At 49.4% G+C, this 22,127-nt stretch overlaps 1 protein-coding gene across 2 annotated transcripts in view; it reads left to right on the top strand.

Annotated features, from left to right (window-relative positions):
- LOC144762250 (exportin-5-like) overlaps positions 1-22,127 on the top strand; it is a 1,106,737-nt gene that overhangs the window by 315,588 nt on the left and 769,022 nt on the right. For both annotated transcript variants that reach the window (XM_078647393.1, XM_078647392.1), the window contains exon 8: positions 13,603-13,702. In XM_078647393.1, coding sequence (XP_078503519.1) covers positions 13,603-13,702 — 100 coding nt within the window. The remainder of the gene's footprint in view (positions 1-13,602; positions 13,703-22,127) is intronic.

Here is a 22,127-nt window from a genome sequence, read left to right as displayed (position 1 = left end):
ATCCTGTGAAGTCAGTAACCTTGCTACCCAGTAGCCAGCCTTCCAAAGCCTTAGTGGCACAATCAACAAAGTCTGACCAGTCCTGAGACTGAGTTTTCTGGGTGTCTCTGAACTGCAACCTGTACTGCTCAGTGGTTAAGCCAAACCCATCAACCAGTGCATTTTTCAGGACCTGGTAATCATTAGCATCCTCCACTCTTGTAGTGAGGAGCTTATCTCTACCTTTACCATCAAAGGAGAGCCACAGTATAGCTGCCCACTGACTCTGGGGGATGCACTGCACAGTGCAGGCCCTCTCCAGAGCAGCCATCCATTTCTGGATGTCATCCCCTTGTTTAAAGGGGGGCACTATCTTAGTCAGGTGTTTAGTATCTAAACCCTTCTCTCTATCTCTTGGGAGATTGCTGCCACCAGTGGGAGCTAGCCCACTCATCTGCTGCTCTCTTGCCAGGGCAAGCTTCTCTTTGGCCAGGGCAATTTCTTCCCTTTCAATCCTCAGTTCAGCTTGTCTCATCCTAGCTTCATGCTCCCTTCTCTGAGGGGAAGCAAACCTCCTCTGTGGAGGATTCCTTCTTCCCTGAGAAGAGGCATTAGAGTGCAGAGATCTATTGGAGTCCCTAGAAAGAGATCTATCTCTCCTAACTCCAAGGTTAGGCCCACTTCGGGTTAGTACTGGGGGGCCCCCAGATCCTAGCCCAAGTAAGTCTAAGTTGGTCCTAGTTAGCCTTCTGACTACCTCAAGACCTTTGTCTACCTCATCCCCAGAGAGTACCTCCTGATCCTCCTCCTCAACTGCTGAATCAGTGTTGGGGAGATCTGGATCCCCAGAGGTTCCCTCTAAGGCTGGCATGTTCTCATGTAACTGAGAAAGCTTTCTGGCATCATATGTCTCTAAGAGACCTATCAGAAAGGGAGTGGTGGGGTTAGACCCCTGCTTCAGTTTTCTGGAGACACAGATTTGTCTCATCTCCTGGAAACTGAGAGCTGCATATCTTGAAGTGACCTGTGGAGGGTCAACACTGACCAGGGGAGTCTCAGTAGATTCTCCCTGGGTAGACATGCTTTTCTAGTGAGGTGTAAGTGGTGCACTTACCTACACTATATGTTTGCCTACTGATCCCTTGCTAGAGTTGTATTTTAGGGTGTGCTAGGCCCTAGGAGCTACAACAGCTGGTTCAGTAGAACTCAGAGTATTCTAAGCTAAGTTATATGTACCTTTAGTACTTATGTGATCTTTCACAAGATATTCTTAGGGCATGTGTGGTAAAACAACAGCAAGCTCCAATCCCAACCGCTGCTCACCAATGTGAGACGTTGGCCTGATATGCAGTGCTCACTATTCTAGTGATCACTATATATCAGTCCAAACAACCCTTATTGATGATTGGTTGTAAGTCAACCTTATAGACCAGCTATCCTAGTAGCATGGATACGAGCAGTCTAAGGCTAAGACTCTAGAGGGCGTGTTAAGCCAGCTGTTTTACCATCACATTACCCCTTGAACACCCAGTGAAAGGACACCACACAAGTTGTTATGAAAATAAACAGTGTATTTATTTATAACAAGACTACCCTGGCTCTTTATGAGACAGGGAGCTAAGCACACAACAAAACTCTTACGAAAATACTTTTAAGTTAGCACGTTACACAAATGCCCGAGGGGCACGAAAAACCATATACGCTAAAAGTGGAATGCGAATTACTAGCAGGTAAGTAACAGTTCTAATAGGCTTTGGAATCGCTAGGACTGGACTAGGGAATCGTTAGATTACTACTAGGAGGCCTAGGGGACTCGGGTGCAGAGTGTGCACTCTCACGCGGGATGCGGGACAAAGTCTATGGAAGCTAGAATTCACAAAGTTAGTGTTCACGGGCGAACCCGACCTGGTAGGGAGAAAACGACAGTAGATCCTGACCCTTGGATAGTGAGGCTATGCTGGGACACCGGAGTGCCGAAGTTACCTAGCCCAGGGGCTGCAGCTGCATAGGTCTGAAAAGACGTCGGGGATCTCGTTGCCGGACCAGGAGCCTGGAAGGAAGAAGTTGCTGGCAGGCGACCAGTGAAGGAAAGTTCGATGGATCCAAGCCTGGATCAAGGAAGAAGAAAACCTGAAAGCAGAGGGGACCAAGTTCTTGAATCACTAGCCAGTGATTAAGTGGGCACCAGGATGGCACCGGGCGAAGTCACCGCAGTCAGGTGAGTGGGCGCTGCTGGGCTCTGCAGTCTCTCGGACCAGGAGGCGTTGTCGGCGACCAGGATGGAGGTGCGAGCTGTCCCACGAAGGATGAAGTCGTTGGCGTCGAAGTTACCCAGGATTGGGCAACAAGCCTTGGCTAATTCAAGCCCACGCGGTGGACTCAAAATGGCGTCTTGAGTGGACCAGGAGGGTCCGGGGTGCTCCTCTTCTGGAAGGGAGCAAGGGCCAGTCTGGAGCAACCAGACCAGTAGCAGAAATGTCGGGCGTCGTCAGGAAGGCCACAAGCCAACGGGCTAGTAGCCAAACAACGCGGTGAGCAGCGGAAAGCAGAAGGGCCCCACGCAGATCGTGGAGATGCTGGGGGGCTGCACTTCGGAGCTGGAGCTGCTCAGAGTCGGGGCTTCTCGGACCCCAAAGCACTCACCAGTAGATTACTCGGCGGGCTTGCTGGAAAGAAGTCGTGCAGTCTTGCAGATGGCCGGTCCCTTGAGGTCTCGTCGCACCCACGGTTCTCAGCTGGGCTGTAGAGGTGGGTAGAGGTCAGAGGTGCCAGGGAAGCCGGTTCTCGTCGAGCTGGGCAGTCGGATTCCGGAGGAAGGACTTACAGCAGACCGCAGTGTTCTTAGATGGTGCCTGCGGATGCAGGGTGACTACTCCTTAGTCACAAGGGAGAAATCTTAGGAAGAAGTCTTGAGTTCCTTTCGCAGAAAGTAGTTTCAGGATTCAAAGATGATCTGATTTGGAAGGGGGCCAGTTCCTACCTTTATCCTGTAAAAAGGGGCTGGCACGCGACTAAGTCCTGCCCTAGGGGTGGGACTAGGAGGGGGGTGGTTAGACCCACTTCCTTGGCGGGCTTTTCCCCAGCACAGGGTCTGGAGTGACCCTGGAACTGGTTCCAGCCAGCCTATGCACAGTGAGCACCGGGGTGCCACGTGCAGTCACCTTCCTCTGAAGCCCTGCCTACCTACAATACACAAAACCCTGTCTGGGACGGTGCTGGCACCGCCCCTGGCAGGAAACCCTTTGTCCTTATCTCCTGCTCTGGGAGGACTCCCAGCAGCAGGAGGGCAGACTTGTGTCTCGGTGGCAGCATCCATTTTGTGGATGCTAAGGCTCTGTCTGACTTTTAACCGGGTTATAGGTTACATGCATGTCGTGTCCCTCTAGAAGGGTGGAATGCTAACCCCGTCGCCAGAATTGGCGAGGGGTTAGTATTCCAATTCGTATGACACCTTACTCGACATGTTTTGATAAAGCGATACCAGAGTTGGCACATAACCGCGAGGATTATAATGCACTTAAGAGTATATGGTATGCGATATCATGGAAACGGCTAAGGGATGGATCCCGAAAGCCGCAGACAGGCTCAGCTCATGCCAGAGCACCATCTCACACGATTCCAAGCACTCTGCCTTCAGGATTGTTAAGGCCTGCCATAGGAGTGACTGATAGGAGATCTGTGTGTCCATTTTAGGGTTAGATATAGGTATACTATATCTAAAGCAAAGGGTGAGTACACCACCTTGCCCCAGCTGTCGTGCAGCCAGTTGTGTCAGTTTTAGTTAGTCAATCCAGGGGTGGCATAATACATGCTTCAGCCCCTGGGAGACTTCTGGGTGCACCTCAGCCCTGGGTACAGGGACTTGGAGAGGGCCCAGTGCCAATTTAGATATGTACCTAAGGTACATGGAATCCATTTTACAGAGAGAGCAGTGGGCCTGAGGTCCTGAATAGCAGGGCCTCAGGTCAACTAAGTCAGAAAACCAGCAAAACACCAGGCAAAAAGTTGGGGGCAACCATAGTCAGGGATCAACCTTCCTACAGGGTGAGAAGGGAGGTCCAGTGTTCTAGCGATAGGGGGACTTTTCTTAGGTTGTTTGGGACAGAGCTTCTGGTGCTCAGAGTTGGGTGCCTCAGGGGATTTGTGAGAATAGTGGGTATGGGGAGGTGAGTGGAGGTTATGTGTTTTACCGCTCCTGGTCCAAAAGAGCGGAGGAGGGTGCATAAGTCGTGGTCCGACAAGGAGTTAAGGGCACGCCGGGGGCGGTGGGTGTTGTTGCGGGCGGGGATGGTGGGCCAGTGCGGAGAGAGTTGAGTGCGAGGGATTGTGGGGAGAGTGCGTCTTTTGTTGGATACGGTGGTGGTCGTTGTGGGTCGATGTTGTCTGGAGGGTGTGTGAAGAAGCTCTTTGATGGTGCGGAGCTCGTCTTTGAGTTGTAAGAGGGTGGATAGGATCAGGTCCAGAGGTGTCTTGGTGTTAGTGTTCGTGATGTGGGCCGTGTGCGAGGGGCTGAGAGGGGAGTTGGAGGGCGGATTTGGGGCGGTGAGGTGGGGTATGCTAGCGTTAGTGGAGGGCTCTGCGGTAAAAGTGGGTGGGGTGATGTTCGGTGGGTGCGATGATTTGTAGGTGAGGGGTGTGGGTGAAGTAGGGGGAGAGTGGGATGAAGAGGTGGGGTCGGTGGGGGGCGGCGCCGGTGAGTTGAGTGAAGGTCGAAGATAATAGGGGTGGTAAGAAGGAAGCGGGGGCTGAGTAATGGGGGAGAGAGGAGGGGGGATGTTATTGTATGGGAGGAAGCAGGTTCTGGGGTGCTAGTTGGGAGTGTGGAGGAGTGGGGGGTGAGAGTGGGGGGGGTAGAGAGGGAAGAGCATCTGCCGCGGGGGGAGGGAGATATACTCCGGGAGGTGTTGCATTCAGCTACATTCGTATGAGGTGTGAGATGGGGGGGGAAGGGTGGGGGGGGGGGGTAAGTTGGATGTATGAGGGGGAATGATCTTAGTCTGTGGATGAGGCGAGTGGGGGGGTAGCGTCAGGTGTGAGCCTAACTATAACACTGGGGGGATGGGAGGGGTGTATGTCATTCCGATGTTGCAATGGGCAAGGCGGGTTATTTTGAGTATTGGTATTAGGGGGTGTTGTGCAGCTTGATGTGTGCAGAGTGGAGATCCGCCGTTTGGCAATGTGTTCTAAGAAGGTAGGGAATAGGTTGTCTAGTCGGTCAAGGTTCCTATCCGTGGCTTGGAGTAGAATTGTCCCATTGTTGTAGATGGTGATTGTGGCTCTGCCTGGGAAGACTAGGGATGGTGTGATAGAAAGAGTTAGGCCATGAGCGGATTTATTGGTGGAGTGTATAGTGAGTGTGGAGAGGAACGCTTTCCTACATTGTGCTCTACGTGGAGTGTAAAAGATGATATTGTTGTTTGTGTCTCCGTTGGTCAGTGAAAAGTAAGTGTCCACACACGGTAATTCGGGGTGTGCCTTCAGGAAATTGTGTTTGTAGCGTTTGGCGTTTTTTTTGGTGAGCTCAGGTGGGTATATGATTTTGTAGGTGTGCTCGCCCAAGCGTTCCATGGCTGAAGAGGCGTGGGTAGAAGAGGTGGGGGAGCTTGTGTGGTTGCGGGGCATTAAGTCTAAGTGGTATAGTGTGGGCAGTAGGTATGGAAGGCTAGTCTAAGATGGCCCCTCCAGTGGTGAACTATTCAAAGATGGCCACCAGGGAAGCGTAAAGGGAGCCAGAAGTAGTCCTTTCTCTATTGTTGATGTGCCTTAGAGAGATAGTTTCCCTTTCCGGGGCAGGTCGAGTTAGTCCATTCTCTGTGTTGTTAGGAGGGGAGGGGAGAGATTAGATTTCAAGCTGTTCAGGAGGCGAAGGAGGGAGCCTTATCTCTGTTATGGTGACCTGTGACCACGTTGGTATGCAGCTTCACGGTCATTCGGTGGGCAGTGGAGGCGATTTATGGCTCCGGTATATGGCCCCCGCCATTTTAGGTAAAGGAGCGTGAGATAAGTAAGAGGATCGCCATGCCGCGTGAATAGCTTGTAAGCAGACCCCAGTTTTGTATCTTTTAGGGCAGAGAGTGTAGCGCCGGCATGCTCAAGATATAGGTTAAATAATGTGCAAGTAAATACCTTCAGGATAGTCGGTCTGCAATGAGGCTGTCCAAATCAGACTCACTATAACCAAATTGTATTAAGGCAAATCCACTATTCCAGTTGATTGTTTATTAAAGCGATAAACTCCAATGATGGGTAGTTGTTTGTCTTTTTTATTTCGAGTGTATGGGGGGGGCGGGGTAGTAAACTCCTTTCATCCTGGCGCCGTCACAGCGCGATCGTTCAGGGGCCACCAGCCGACCCTCCGCCCTTCTTCACCCTCAAGCCCCGAGGCTCCCGGTAGCTCCGCTGTCACCTAGCCTAACCGGCTCTCTGTGAGAGGGGGAAGCCAGCTGCGGCTCCGTCTCGAGCCGTCTCGACCCAGCTCTGCAACTCAGGGGCTGGGTCAGCTGCTCCCAGCCGCTCCGCTCAGCCTCGTCTCACGGAGCCCACCGGCATCGTCAAACCAGCAGGCAGCGCCTCATCATGACTTCATTGCTGCACGACCGAATTCACAGACCCTTCAGATGGTCTCGAGGCGCCCGCCCCGCGAGCGGTGTGCTCGGGCAGAGGAAGTCAGCGTTTCTCCCTGCACCCTGGGCTGCACGATAGCAGCTGCAGTCCCAGCCGGCAGTCGCAAATTCAAGGCGGTCACGTCGTGCAGTTATGCCCGCATCCGCGGCAGGCTCTCACCCACTGTCCAGGGCTCCGCCACAGCTCCGGTTGAAGATTGTAGGTGTCCCACTGTCCAGGGCTCCGCCACAGCTCTGGTGAAGATTGTAGGTGTCCAGTCGGTGGCGCTTGCCAACAGTTCAGGTACGTGAGAAATCCATTCCAGTTCACAATCCAGTTACTTATCCAGTATTAGGGGTGTCTTTCATGGATTCACATGCCTGAATCATTCCCCGTCGTCGAGACGGGAGCCTCCGGTACATAAAAAAGTAATGTCCTATAGACATACATAGAGAAAATAGGCCTAAGGGCCTCCCCTTAGTAGCCTTTCTTAGTCCTTATGTAAAAAGGACCAAACTCTCCTAGTCAGCCAATCAGCTCCGACCTCCCTCTAGAACCTTCCTGGGAGGAGCCTCAGTCCCTCAGATTTTCTACCGCACGTTGTGCTAAGGGAGTCTCCTCTGAGCTCTGCTCAGATTCTGTGTTGTTTTCACCTAATTTGGCTTTTCTACTATGGATTATCTTCATATACATTCTTTATCTTCAAATACTTTCTTTAAAGAAGGTTTAACAAGGGAAAGAACGGAAGAATTCTGTTTGGAGCCTGCACTTCTTGTTCCAAGAGGTGGCTCTGCTCGGTTCCTCACACTCACAGACCAAAGGCTACAAGGTATGTTGCTTTTTCAAGTGACTTTTGAAGGGTCGTGAACAGAGGCTGTTAATATGGTTAAGGCCAGAAAGGAGGTTGTATTTTTTCTCCAGTTACTGCGATGAGGTGTTGCCCTCAAAGTCCAGGAGACCTCAATAGAGAATCTCCTCAGACTCATTCCTCAGGGTACCATCCTGAGAAGGCCCCAAAAAAGACCGCTCAGGGGTCTTCCGGGCGCAGTCCTTCAAGGATCTCCCCACTCTGTGGGAAAGGAGAGTAAGGGACTTGCTTTGGAGAAATATCGGACAAAATAGACGACGTATGAACCGTCTATATCCCCTCCTCTGGTCATAGGATCGTTCAGAAAGGCGTCAATACCTCCTGAGGTACAGCCTAAGAAGCCATCGATGTCAAAACCATTATCATTGCAATGACGACAGCGTCGACGATGACGTCGACGACGAGACCATAGACGTCGACGGCGACACCGTCGACGTCGACGATTGGAGCGTCGAGAGCGTCGACGACGAGGACGTCGACGACGAGACCGTCGACGACACCATGGACGTCGACTTCGACACCGTCGACGACGGCGAGGACCGTCGACGACGGCGAGGACCGTCGACGACGAGGACCGTCGACTGCGAGGACCGTCGACGGCGAGGACCGTCGACGGCGAGGACCGTCGACGGCGAGGACCGTCGACGGCGAGGACCGTCGACGGCGAGGACCGTCGACGACGAGGCAGTCGACGACGAGACCGTCGACGTCAAGACCGTCGACGTCAAGACCGTCGACGTCAAGACCGTCGCCGTCGACGACGAGACCATCGACGTCGGCGACGCAACCATCGACGACAGCCTCTCGGAACGAAGGCCTGTCTACGGTATCAATGATGGCTTCTTCTACGAAGACTACTCGGCATGTCTACTCTACTCGGCATGTCTACGGCCTGTCTACGGTTTTGATGATGGCCTCATCTACGATGATGGCCTCATCTACCAAGGCGCATTTTCGGGGGCGCGTCTATGACAGCCTGTCTACGGCAGCCTGTCTACGGCGGCCTGTCTACGGCGGCCTGTCTACAGCGTCTACAGGGCCTAGTCTACAGGGCCTAGTCTACGAGGACCTAGTCTACAATGGCCTACTCTATAGTCTACGATGGCCTAGTCTACTGGCCTACTCTAGGGAGGCCTAATGATCGATGGCCTAGTCGTCTACGAAGGCCTAGTGCTCGATGGCCTTGTCTACGATGTCCTAGTCTACGACGGCCTAGTCTATGACGGCCTCGTCGACAAGGGCTAGTCTAAGGAGTCGACTGCTCGCCTACGACGCCCTGTCTACGGTAGCGACGATAGCCTCATCTAAGTAGGCTCATCTTCGAGGACTCGTCTATGGCGACATACTCATTGACGACATCGTCTATGACAGCCTGTCTGGTCGACCAGGGCCTTCTCTAAGATGGCCTAGCCTAAGATGGCCTCATCTACGCGGGCCTCGTCTAAGTGGGCCTCGTCTACGATGGCCTAGTCTACGAGGGACTCGTCTACGATAGTCTAGTCTATGATGACCTCATCTACGACGGACTCAGCTACAAAGGCTAGTCTACGACGGCGTCGACGGCCTTGTCTACGAGTAGTCTACGACGGCCTCATCTATGACTGCTCGTCTACGACGGCATACTCTCTGACGGAGATCTTGTCGACTAACTCGTCAACGAAGGAGGAAATCCACCAAGTCTGTAATCTCTTTTAAGGGGGTATGGTCATCTATGACTGCGCGTCTACGATGGCATAGTCTATGACGGCAACCTCGTCGACGGATTCATCGACGAAGAAGGAACTCCACCACTTCTGGAATCTCTTCTAAGGTGGTATGGAGAGCTGCTCAACGTTTTAAGATCTCCATGACCTCTCAAGAACAGGCCTGCTTCTTGTACGTTTTCAAAGAACCCTACAAGAAGGCAGTAAGGTCATTACGGGTTATCCATTACCTATAGTCAGAAGAGGTAAGGGTCCGGTAGTACCCCTCCTCTGTATCACTGGTGATCCCTCCGTTGGAGAAGAAGTATAAGGCGCCAGATACAGCACCGGCGTGCTTAACAGGAACTTTCTAAGCCGGACTCGGCAGTGCCACAGGCGGCCTAGAAAAACTCCGGGGACCCTTCGGCCCCGTTCTCACCTCCTCCTGATAAGGAGGGTCTAAGAGTGGACAACCTTAAGATCAGGTTTTCCTCTGTGAACGTTCTAGCGCTCTTGGTATGCTAGCATGGACAATTGTGGGCACACTGGCCCCATACCAGCCGGAATTACCAGACTCATCCGAAGAGGAAGTCAGGTGGATTCCGCTAGAGGCGGTGCATTGGCGTTAAACCATAGACTGCGCGAGGAATATCGCTATGACAGGGTTCCGCAAGTGGCTGGACCAGCAGTCTTGCGGATCCAAGGAGGGCCCTTTCCATCCTGGGGTGCAAACAACGTTTGTGGACAGGCCAGATGAGGGCCAGTCACTATTGGCACGAAAAGTTAACGAAACAGACAATGCGAGAGCTTTGGACACTCTTCAGTATATGAACCAATCCTTTAGTACAAATGGAGGAAGAAGAAGGTCTTCCCTCAAAGGAAATTATCAATTCCAATCTTCCTGCTCTTCAGGCCAGAGTAGACCACAATGCCTTCAGTCGCCGACAATAGCAAAACAAACACCCATCTTCTGAGAAATTGTCTTCTCATGGAACGGGCAGCGGTGATATCAAGATATACAGCTGCATCTACGTCTGGATTATGCTGTAGAAAGGAGCTATAGCGAGAGTTCCTCCCCCTCAAAGGAGCTATAGCGAGAGTACCTCCTCCTCATAAGGGAAAAGGGTTTTTTGTTCCCGCTTCCTTTTTAAATCCAGAAAAAAGATAAGAGGAGGAGACCAACCTTGGGCTTCAGAGACTTCAACACCCTCCTAAAAGAGGCAGTTGTTTCGCATGGTAATCCATGAGGTCCAGCAAACAGGACGTTTACTTCCATATCCCACTTCACAGGAATCACTAAAAGTACTTACGATTTGCAGTAGTTGGCAGACATTTACGGTTTCGCGTTCTACCTTTCGAGCTCAAGTCTGCACCACACATATTCACGAAATACAGTTCCCTGGGAGCGACATAACTAGGACACCAAGTCTTTCGGTATCTGAAGGACTGCCTGCTCAAGGCTTCATCCTTAAAAGACGTGTCCAGGTCTCCCAACGCCTGCTTTCAGTTTTCGATGCTTGGATCTCATCCTCAATCAGGAAAAATCGGTCCTGAAACCTTCTCACTACATCAGTTTCCTAGGTACATCAGTTTCCTAGGTATAACCCTGGCCACACGGTCAGCAAAGGTTTTCCCATCAGAGAGTGATAGTGTATCCTCCTGATTCCTCGCTCTCAACTACGAACGAGACCTCTACAAGAGGCGCTATCGAAGCAGTGGTTACAATCTACAGTGTCATCTTGCCACATAAAAGGGAATCCTCACATGGCCGGAGTCCTACAATGAGGAATATCCTCTCAAAAACTGTCTCGAGGCTTGTCACTCCTACTTCCGGCGGTTCCTCACGTCGTCACAAAATGCGGAAGGTAGTCTCCTATGGAGAAGACACTACATATCACTCTGCCTGAACGGCTGACGGTCTTCCTGGGCCTTCAAGTTTGCCTACCAAGAATAAGACGAACAATGGGCTCACCGATGCGTTTAGCAGGCAGAAACCATTGTAACAGGGAGCTGGACCAACAAATCATAGGCCACGTCTTCTCCAGATAAAACACGCCGCAAATGGATCTAATTGCGACGTGAATGAAAGCCGAATGCCCACACTTCGGTAATTGGCTAGGGAATGCATCTCCAACCGCATGGCGCAATGTCTTTGCGTAGGCCTTTCCACCATTCCCGATGCTCCCATCGTCCTCAAGACAAGGTTGGTGGAGCCTTGTATTCTGATTTTAATAGCCCCAATTGGGCCGAGGCGACATTGGTTCACAGAACTCCACCACCTATCCCTGTAGCCGCCGATCCACCGGCGGCAGTATCTATCTCAGCTTACTATGATCGATAATGCAGTTCGACATCAGGGTCTGAAGTCTCTCTGATTGGTCGCCTGACCCCTGAGTTCAGGGTCCCACAATCGGAATAATCCACGAGACTGAGTTCAGAGTTCCACAATCGGAATAATCCACAGGACTGTAGACATTCTTGCCAGAGCAAGTGCGGATAGCACATGAACATATTCCCGGAAAGGGAAGCGCTTTGTGTCTGCGGTGTCGACCGCAGCAATATGCTTTCTCCACATCACTGGGGCAAATATTGCCTTTTCTATCCATTACAGAACACTTAGCAGTGCTATCTCGTTATAAAAGAATTCAAACGAGCCCATCGCTCTAGTCAAGCGGGTTGATTAAGCAAGTTCTGAAACGTTTATATAGATCTTTCCCGCCAGTAAGGATGTTGCCACCTCCTGGCATCTCAATGTGGTTCTTACCAAGCTCATGACACATCCGTTCAACCAGTACACTGAGCTGACCCAAAGTATGTCTCGTGAAAAATCCCCACTAAGAGTCAGTGGGCTACAGGCGGTTTTCTATCCAGAAGAGTGAGCGAGCTCCAAGCTCTATCCATTCAGGAACCATACATGCAGTTCAGGAATGCTAGCATGGTGCTGAGACCGAACCCAAAATTCATTCCAAAGGTGCCTTCAGACTTTCATCTCAATGAGCCAATAATCCTTCAAACTTTCTTTGCGAACCCTTCAACCGCAGCAGGAAGGGCTCTACATTCTTTAGATCTCAAAGATGTCTCAGGTTCTACCTAGATAAGTCTCAGACTTTCAGAAACTCTTCACAACTGTTCGTGGCATACAGCAGACCAAGAATGGGCCTCACGAAACAAAGCATCTCAAGATGGATCTCATCAACGATTGCATTCTGCCATGGCCAGGCCGGACGGCCTTTGACTGATCAGGTCACTGCACATTCCACCAGGGCGATGTCCACGTCAGCAGCACTCTTCGCGGGGTTGTCAATCTTGGACATTGGCAGAGCGGCGACCTGGAAGTCACCGCACACTTTCTCCAGCCACTACTGCCTGGATATCGAACTTCAGAAGGATATGGCAGTGGGTCAAGCGGTGCTTCGCCATCTCTCTCAGTGAGGTGAGCCTTCCTACATCCCGCCATCCAGGTATGCACATTCCTTGCTATTGTGATACTATATGTGATGATATATGCATTGTTTAACATGACTGCAGAACTGATTTACATCACAAATGTGCATATCTCATTGCTAACTATTCTGATTCAGGCATGTGAATCCATGAAAGACACCCCTAATACTGGATAAGAAATGCGTTACTTACCTGTAACAGCAGTTATCCAGTATTGGTGTCTTTCTTGGATTCACATGCAACCCTCCCGCCTCCCCGGGAAGGACTCACATCCCTCTCTGACAACATTACGCCTACCTAGCTGGGTGCGTACGAAAATCTGAGGGACTGAGGCTCCTCCCAGGAAGGTTCTAGAGGGAGGTCGGAGCTGATTGGCTGACTAGGAGAGTTTGGTCCTTTTTACATAAGGACTAAGAAAGGCTACTAAGGGGAGGCCCTTAGGCCTATTTTCTCTATGTATGTCTATAGGACATTACTTTTTTATGTACCGGAGGCTCCCGTCTCGACGACGGGGAATGATTCAGGCATGTGAATCCATGAAAGACACCAATACTGGATAACTGCTGTTACAGGTAAGTAACGCATTTCTTTTTGTTAAACCAGTTACTCTTCAAAATCCAGTTACTCGTTTTCTCACGATGGCGATGCCTGCTGTCTGGGATAGTTCATACAGGGTTCCCTAGCACTGGGAGCTCCGGTGTAGGGCTCCTACGAGGCGGCCATCTTGAGGTTAACTTTTTGATTAAATGATATGCACTATAATCTTTATTGAAATATTAAGCAAGTGCATCCTAAATATTTTAATAGAGGGTGTTCACTAGTTAATTGATACTTTTTTTTATAGGAGTCCCTCTTAATGCTTTGCTTTTTTCTGTGTGGTATACTAACATTTGGCTCGTAGTAGAATGTATGAGAGATACCACAAATTCCTCTCAAAGCCTTGAAAATGTCGGCTGAGGTTTTTACTTTACTACAGTTTGTGTTGTTAATTTTCAACTATGACATGTTGCTTGCATTACCTTTCAGAATGGATGATGGAGAAAAGATGACGGAGAAACGATATTTGTTCCTCAAAAGACTCTGCACGGTTGTGTGTGCCCTTGCCAACTTGCTCTGCTTGGTGGTTGTAAGTCCTCATCTGTTCTTATTCTTTCGATAGGCTAGATTGATGAAATTGTATTTTTGAAAGTTTTTTTATATCTTCATTTCAAGAGTTAACCTACACAAACACTGCATGTAGTCTCACTAGGTATCCTGCAAGAGACTGTTCATTTTATCATTCTGATTCTACCGGTGAATTTGTGACATTTGATGAATGGGTCTTGATGGAGGTAGCTTTTTTTTTCCCCAAATAATTTTTGGTAATAAAGCAATGGCGCATGAGTTTGCACGGGCACAGAGTTACCAAAGTTTCGTGGTACCTACCAACTAAGTATACATGTCTAAGGACCATGAATAAGATAAGAGATCATTGAGTAAATACAAGGAGTGTCGTGGCCCCCTGGCCGTCGTGCGCACACGCCCACTGTGACTCATGATGGCCGGGGGCCGTCATGAGCACCGAAGGGGTTAAGACTAAAACCACATTGAAAAAACGTGCCTATGTAAAAAGCTGTCATGCCAAGGAGCTCTTGGTAAGGAAGATTCATCCTGTGTGGGACCATGGAGTTGATGTAGTGTATAAGGCAACTTTTGTATATTGAGGGGGATAATGCAATATTAATATGGGATTCTTGAAGTAATACAAAAGAAAACACAACAAAGTCTCTGTTCACTGGTGAAGTGACAATGAATGGAGCACGCAAAGACAAATGCATTAGGGGTAGATTTGGCTTGTGGCAGGACAAATGGATGCCATTCTATAGAGGTTTGGTAATGTCTCTGATGTACTCCTTGAAGGTAAAAATCATATCATCCCACCTGGGACCAATCAGCATTTAGTGTTATCCATTTGCCACCTCCTCCGCAGAAAAACGAATTCTATTATTTCCAGGGGATCCTCATCAATAGTCTAAAACTACTGTAATGTAAAGCTTTATTGCGATCGGTAGCTTTCCTGAATAGTGTGGTGCCTAATGAGCCGTCCGTATAGTATATGCTTCGGACGGCTCATTAGGCACCACACTATTCAGGAAAGCTACCGATCGCAATAAAGCTTTACATTACAGTAGTCACCATCCAAGGAGCCTAAAAGAAAACCTCCCGTTTGGGCAGTTTCTCCGCATCAGGAGAAACTGCTCAAACAGGGATGAATATTTCTTCCACGCCAATGAATTATTACTGCGATTATCCAACAGAGGGTACCCAAAAAAACTCTTGAAGCATACTCCGAAACGCGTGTGGTGGATCCCACGCGAAACTTTGCTCCAAAAGAAAGTACACCCAGAACAGAAAAGAATTGTGTGTGTATCTACATTCAGTCCCCACGCAAATTCATTGCGGAAGTTGGTGTCCCACAATTGGCATTTAGTCAAAGACTTATGCATCGAATTGAATGACCCCTCGCTTTTTGCTTTTAAAAAGGAAAAAAGTATTGCACAGCATATTATTAGAGCATCATTGCCCCAAGAACCCAAAACATCGCTTAGAGGCATGCTTGGCCTCCCACCAATTCAGGGCCACCACAAATGTGGGAACTGCTCCTGTTGTGCGCAAACGAATGAAGGTGCTGTGTTTACTTTCAATGGGATACATTGGAGACACAATGTATTTACAAACTGCTTAACTAAAAATGTGGTCTACGGGGTCATATGTCCTTGCCCTAAATTATATATAGGGAAAACCACTCAAGAGATCGGACACCGGATCACACAACACAAGTCCAGGATCAGGAAAGAAACAGCGAATGCACCCCTGGTTCACCATTGGATTTCAAACCAGCACAAGGAAGAGGACCTAAGATGGACCGTCATCTCTAAAATTGAGAATGATAATCGTGGAGGGGATGTTGAAGACAGACTAAATCAACGAGAGGCTCTCCTTATTATGAAATTTAACTCTGCATGTACAGGGCTCAATGAGATCTCTGAGATTGTGAGGATCGGGTGCTAAGTACTTCATATACACATATCATGTTTACATTATTTGACACGTGGTTTATCAGGCTGAATTTCAACTCAACCCAATTGGTCACAAGGTTGGTATGGGTTACCGTCCTTCTGACCCTTCCCAGCTCTTGAGGCATGGGAGTAGACACCTGCAAGATTATTAGTCAGTATTTTTGGCGCTCCCACCGCTTTTGGACATTTCGCGGCAATACAAAGTATTATCAAATTATTCAAACAATTATACAGGAAGTGTGGTGCCTCAATATTAACACCATCTATTTTTATTTATAATTACACATGAATCTCCGCGCTGCACCTTTGCAAGTTTCATCAACCACCGAATTTAATTGGACTAAATACTTGTGCAGCCCAACCTCCATTTGACTTTTTCCAACCTTGGAGTCGCGTTATTTCACATCTCCAAGATGACCGGTTAAACAATTATAGTGTTTATAACACATTTGGACAGCACGCAGCAGTACAAAATATAACCCATCCCTTTACACAATTTTACAGGAGTCGTACAACACAGTTTAAATATTATCCGTGCAACTTAAGATTAGACACAGGGTCTTTTGATGCTGTACCTTTTAGAGTTCAACAACAACAGCCATTTCACGCTCACGTGATATCCTGAGCTCCAATTAAATTACTGGTGATTTAGTCAGTATTTCGAACGCGACTTCCGTTTTGAAAACTTGGGACGGACTCAAACGCCGCTCCTGGTGAGTTTTTACGCCGAACGCGAGCGGAGCATTTATTTCTCCAAAACTGGTATGTTATAGAACTAATGTGGCCACCTCTTGGTTTCACTTGCAGCATTGGGTGCAACGTGCCAGCGTGAAACAAAGTATTTTACGAGCTACATTCAGCGACCAGAAACCCCCAAACACCGGTAAGACGGTGGCATCTTGCACGAATCTTAACAGCGATACCACACTTATGACGCCCAAATACGAGTGTTGTTTACAAACTCTTGTTTTGTTAAAACCTGATTCGGGTCGGGGACAATCGATATTTGCCCGGCGGTATTGCCTCTGTGACCCTCTAGTTATTTAATCAATGAAGAGGCAGGCGCTGGAGACTGGAAAGCAGGAAACAAGGTTTTTATTTTCTCCGGAGGAGAACACAACGAAACGGACAGAAGGTATCGTTCTGAGGTGCTCTAACTGCATCCCTGAGGCCTGGCCTCTTATACACAAGTTTATCTTTTTATTGCATGTAACATATTCTCGTCGATACTTTGATGTACAGAAAGACATCCTCAGATCCCCCTTTGGGCCCGTTCCCACACACATTTACAGTTGAAGTCCCCACCCTAGTCACAACAGGTGATGAGTATCACGCAGCTGGATATTCCGCCGATTCACGGAATGTGGGGGGTTTGATCGGATCTCATGGAGTGGGGGCTTTGATCAACCCGGGGATCCTTTGATGGGGGAAGCTTTCTATTGTACGGGGAGGGGCAAGGAATGGTATCGGCAGAGCTGGGTGTCGGCCTGGGAACGGGGAAGACAAAACGGGCACACAGGGAAAAAGGGGGTTTGCATCTAAGGGCCGGAGATCATGAAAGGGAAGCAGGGAGGTGTCGCGCTGGGAACAGGATGAGGGCCTGGGGCAGAGCAGCGCCGAAGAGGGGTTTATGACTCAAGGCAGGTGCAAGCAGGGGGTGGTCAGCGTGCAGGCTTAGTGAAGGCGAAGGGCTATGTCAGGGGCCAGCAGCATGCAAAAGGGTTCGCTCTGATCGGGGCATCTTAAAAAAATGGCGGGCGCGCACGACAAAAGTGTGGCATCAGGGGAAGAGGCAAGATGGCGCAGATAATGTTCACCAAAACGTACTAATTTTCAACAGTCCTCCCTTTAACATATTCAAGACATCTTGCTGGTTCATTTTCTACTCGGTTCTATTGTGGTGGGCATGAGAAAGAAAACGGTAGGAACCCTAGAGGAAAAGAGTTGTAAACAATACATTTTAACATTTCTAGTTTTTAGGAGGTGGGCCTATTTGATAAACTTTGATCAATTTGTTTAGCAGGAAAGTCATAGGAATGCAATACAAAAACGATTCTGTAGCGAGAGCAGCAAGCATATTTCATACTGGCAGGTTATTACATATATATCAGGTTCGGATTGGAGCATGATCAATACGATGGCGGCTGGGAGAGAAATGAGGTCTAGCAGAAACGGCGATTGGGGATGTCAAATGTTCGAAGTTTAACGAGTTCTCATCATTCTTTGTTGCCTTTCGTTGGCGCTGTTGAGCACCGGCGGTGGAGCTACAAGTCCAGCTCTGTTCTAAGTTCTGCGTTGCAGGGCACGACCCTTTCCTCGCGTTTCTGGTCGAAAAGGTCCTTTTCGCCCTGTGTCCTTTGAGGTGTTTGTCGGAAAGTTCAGATGGAAGAAGAGCGTACAAAACAGTCCATAGGGTAGGTCAGAGGAAAAGGGGGATGGAGCAAGGCCAAATTAGGAACAAAACTAGGGAAACGAGAGACTTCAAATAGGCGGGCGTGTGACCGAATTCAGAGAGCGGGGACTTGTCGACAGACACTGGACATCGAGCAGGGGCATCAGGTCGACCCTTTCTTCTCATGTTGTCGAAAACAGTGCCTCGTCCTGCAGCTCTTTTCTGTCGTGGTCTCGCCTTGGCTAATGTCGCAGGTGTTCCTTAGTCTGTAGTCAGGCCTCGTGCTCCCACATCCGGTCCTTCTCTCCTCCAACAGCAGTACCCTTAAACAAGTTTGAAAAGACAGTCTTTAGAGAATTTGCAGATGAAGATAATCAAAAAGTCTATTTCTCTCCCAGCTCCAGGCAAAGAATGAAAAATGCCCGTTATATTAGTGTTCACAACTGGCATATGAATGACCGGTGACGGGCCTGTTGGATTTACTATGACTTTCCTTTACAATTATTTATTACAGTCACGACAGTTCATCTGATAGTGACCCACCTTCGTGAGACGAACCTGGCAAAGATATGCCGTTCTCTAGAGTTTTACATTTACAAAGGGTACTGTGAGTCGTCAACATAGTACTACACAGGTATTTTGCTGAGAGACGAACATGGCTAAACATTTCCTTTCTATCGATGCATCCTGCCTTTTAACTACTACGGGGTTCATTTCGATGATTTCTTTACCTTGGACTAGTCTGTTAACCTTGTAAAACATCACTCTGGATCCTACGTAACCTTTTACAGCCCGATTACTTAATTAGGAAGGGCAGGGGTTTTATGGGGAACAACCAGGGGCACAGGAAACTTGTGGTAAGGGCATAAATCGACCCATCTCTCACAACCGTAAATGAGGGGTAGTTTCATAATTCCAGTTTTTGGGCGGCTGATACAGGGGAGGTAACAGGGGTGATCATTTTTCCGGTTTGGGTATTGCGACAATTCGGGGAGGGGAGGGTCGCGTATTCTGAGGTCCTTGTTTTATACCATAGGAGCCGTTGACAGGTAGTTCCCTTATTTCGGGGTCAGATTAGGGAACCTCTGTCGTCTTACCTGTCCTTTCCCTTACGGCCCAACCTCGGTTCATTGACCTCTAGCGGAAAAGGAGAGGTAATGACGCGGCCTCAGGGTGATTGTATTAAAGACAAGTTTTTGTGCAAATACGGACGGTATTTGAAGCCAATTAGGTGGTGTGCTAGGGGTGGCAGTCTGCCAATTTCGGGGCTAATCACTCGGAAGAGTGGGAGTGCAAAGAGAGAGAGAGAGAGAGAGAGAGAGAGAGAGAGAGAGAGAGAGAGAGAGAGAGAGAGAGAGAGAGAGAGAGAGAGAGAGAGAGAGAGAGAGAGAGAGCGCAACGGCAGGCTAAATAGTATACGTGCGACAGAGAGGGTGGCGGTGTATTCAAGAAAGGCTATTTAGTGCATTACACAGTAAAGGGCATTCACGGGTCTGCGTTAGAATCTTGTAATCATGCAGTTTGAGCATTAGACAGGGTAGAGGGGACGTGCCTTGAGAAAAAGGAAAGAAGAAAGGAGGTACCATTTTGTCGCACTTCTCGCATTCTCGGTCCTTCGACCAGTTGGGTCGACGCCTCAGTCACACACACACATTCCCTCATAGTTTCGCATCATACGTGACATGGGTTCATTCGTCCGGTCTGGTTTAAGGGTGATCACTTTTTATCAGGTTGTGCTAATTTTTCGGGTTTGTTCGATACGTGAGTAGTTTGCAGGCGCGCTTAGACACCACCTTGCGGTGCTAGTCCGCTTCGTGTATTAGACATGGCAAGGCTTCAGATCTTCGTCACACCTCGGCTGTAATCTCTGATGTAACCTGCAGAGGGAGGGAAAAAGGGGGGGGGTGGGGGAGACAGCATTCGCGCATATTCAAATACATGGATTCATAAGTCCTTTACTTACCTCTTACTCGTCTTTCCTCCTCGGGGCAGGGTCCCCGGGGATATGGTTTCTGGAGTCGAGGGGGGGGTTGTGTGTCCATATAGGTCGTGTGCGGGGAAACGTAAAAAGGAAACCAGAGGTGCTTAGTGCGAGGTATCTAGTCAAAGGATGTATCTCACTATCGGGATCCTTAAAACCTCGTTCAACGCTGTGGCGTTCTAAGGTTCTTCGGTTCTTGGGTCAGCTCCGTTCCCTGATACTTTGGAACGTTGTACTTTATAACATTTACATTATTTCATTTCACCCTCCTTTTACATTCCCTTATTTACACCGTTCGTTTTACCCATCCTTGGAAGTCAAGGTCTTCCTCTACGCGAGAGCTCATGGGTCAGTCGCGTACGTTGAAGGCGGAGTGTCGTGTTGTCGATCCGATCCGTCCTCCAGGGCTGGGCAACCATCTTCCTTTAACCTTAAAGAGAGAGCAGAGTAGGGTGCACAGAAAAGAACTTTCCCACCGATCCCACATTTTTAAAATAAAGCATGCAATACCCGTCCATAGCTTCAAAAACTTTATTTTGCAAAATCATTTCAGCATGAGGATTATGAGGGTGCGGTCGTATTTGGCCGGTCGTGGCAATGGCTAAAGTGGCTACAGTGGGGGGTGTCGTTGGCAGCAATAAAAACATCGGAAAGTTTTACTCATTCATTTGTAAGAGACTAAAACGTCTATTAATTGGCTGGGGGTTCGGGGGCATTTATTTTTATAATTTAGAAGCATAATCATAATAGTGGTAATCAGATTTCCTATATGCATACCGTACGTGTGCGTCGTAAATGAGGTTTACATCAGTTATAAAAATATAATATATTGTACATTTGTAATCAACATTTGTAACGGGGATCCTTTCATACTGTTCGTCGAGTGAGTTCTCCTTGTCTTTTCTAGCCAAGTGTACAAAGGATCATATAAAATCTCAGAACATCAAGTTTATATTAGTGCGAAGGAACACCACGAGGTGTTCGTAAGTTCCGACTGATACCAGCGCCATTTTGGGCGGGGCCGGCTCAGTCCGGAAGCAGCATCAGGGGGAAATGTTTCCCATTACTGGCAGTTTGGACCAGAGTCCTTTTCGGCAGTTCTAGAATTCATGCTAACAGAAGGAGTGGCAATGTCATGTTTGTTTCGTTGGCGATCAAGGCAGCCGTCCCTTACCGGAAGCCTGCAGAGGCCGAAGGTTCCGCCGGGGACCTTTGTAGGATCTTCAAGGCTGCGGAGATGCTGTCGGAGATGGGGGCTCGTGCCCCAGGGGGCAAATGTTCGAGTTATATTGCTGGTCAAAGTTACTCTAGTGGCCGGGGCCCGCCTTCCAGCGGACCCAGACGCCATTTTGAGGCCCTACAGGGGCCACTCTCGTCGAGTTTGCAAGAGTGGGAGAGATCCTTCGGAGTGAAAGGAAGAGGTCCCTGTTGTGTGAAAGCGGGACGTTCAGCTGGGGTGCAGCTGTGATGCCCCCACCTGGGGGGGGCGAGGGAGACTCGTCCGCATCGTCTCCTTCTCCCGGTGCACTCCATGCCGATCCTTTTCATCGCCCCGCATGAAGGTCTCTCCACATCCGGTGTTCCCCAAGTCCTGGGCTCAGTGCTGTGGGAGTATGGCCACCTGTGGCGCGCATTCGGCGCGGCACGAGTATCAGTGCAGTCATTGCAGGTTCGGTGTTCCGAAAATATGGCCACCATTGCACGTTCGGTGCTGCGCAAGTACTGGGGTGCCACCATGGTGTGTTCGGTGCTGTGGAAGTATTGGCACCATCGCCTGACTGGGGGTGTTCGGCGTCGGGCCGGGGGCTGGGGGACCTCCTATCGGTGGAGGTGGGAGAGGCTCGTCCGCGTCGCCTCTCCCTCCCAGCCCAACTTGGACAAATTGTGGTGGAGGTACGTGCAGGACATCCCGCCGTCCAGAGCTGCTGCGGCTGTTACGGAAGAGAAAAGGAAAAAAGGTGCCTCGTTCTCCTCTGGACATGTGGCGGGACTACTTAAGTCTATCCAGGCCCGTTGCGGCTGGCTGAGGAGACATGTGGCGGGACTACCTACAACTGCCCCGGCTGCTGGCTCCTGCCTCTCCTCCGGCTCCCCCATACGTTAAGATTTCCTGACCAAG

Source organism: Lissotriton helveticus, chromosome 6 (genome assembly GCF_964261635.1).
Source record: "Lissotriton helveticus chromosome 6, aLisHel1.1, whole genome shotgun sequence".
Lineage (NCBI taxonomy): Eukaryota > Metazoa > Chordata > Amphibia > Caudata > Salamandridae > Lissotriton > Lissotriton helveticus.
This window is presented reverse-complemented; position numbering and strand designations above follow the sequence as displayed.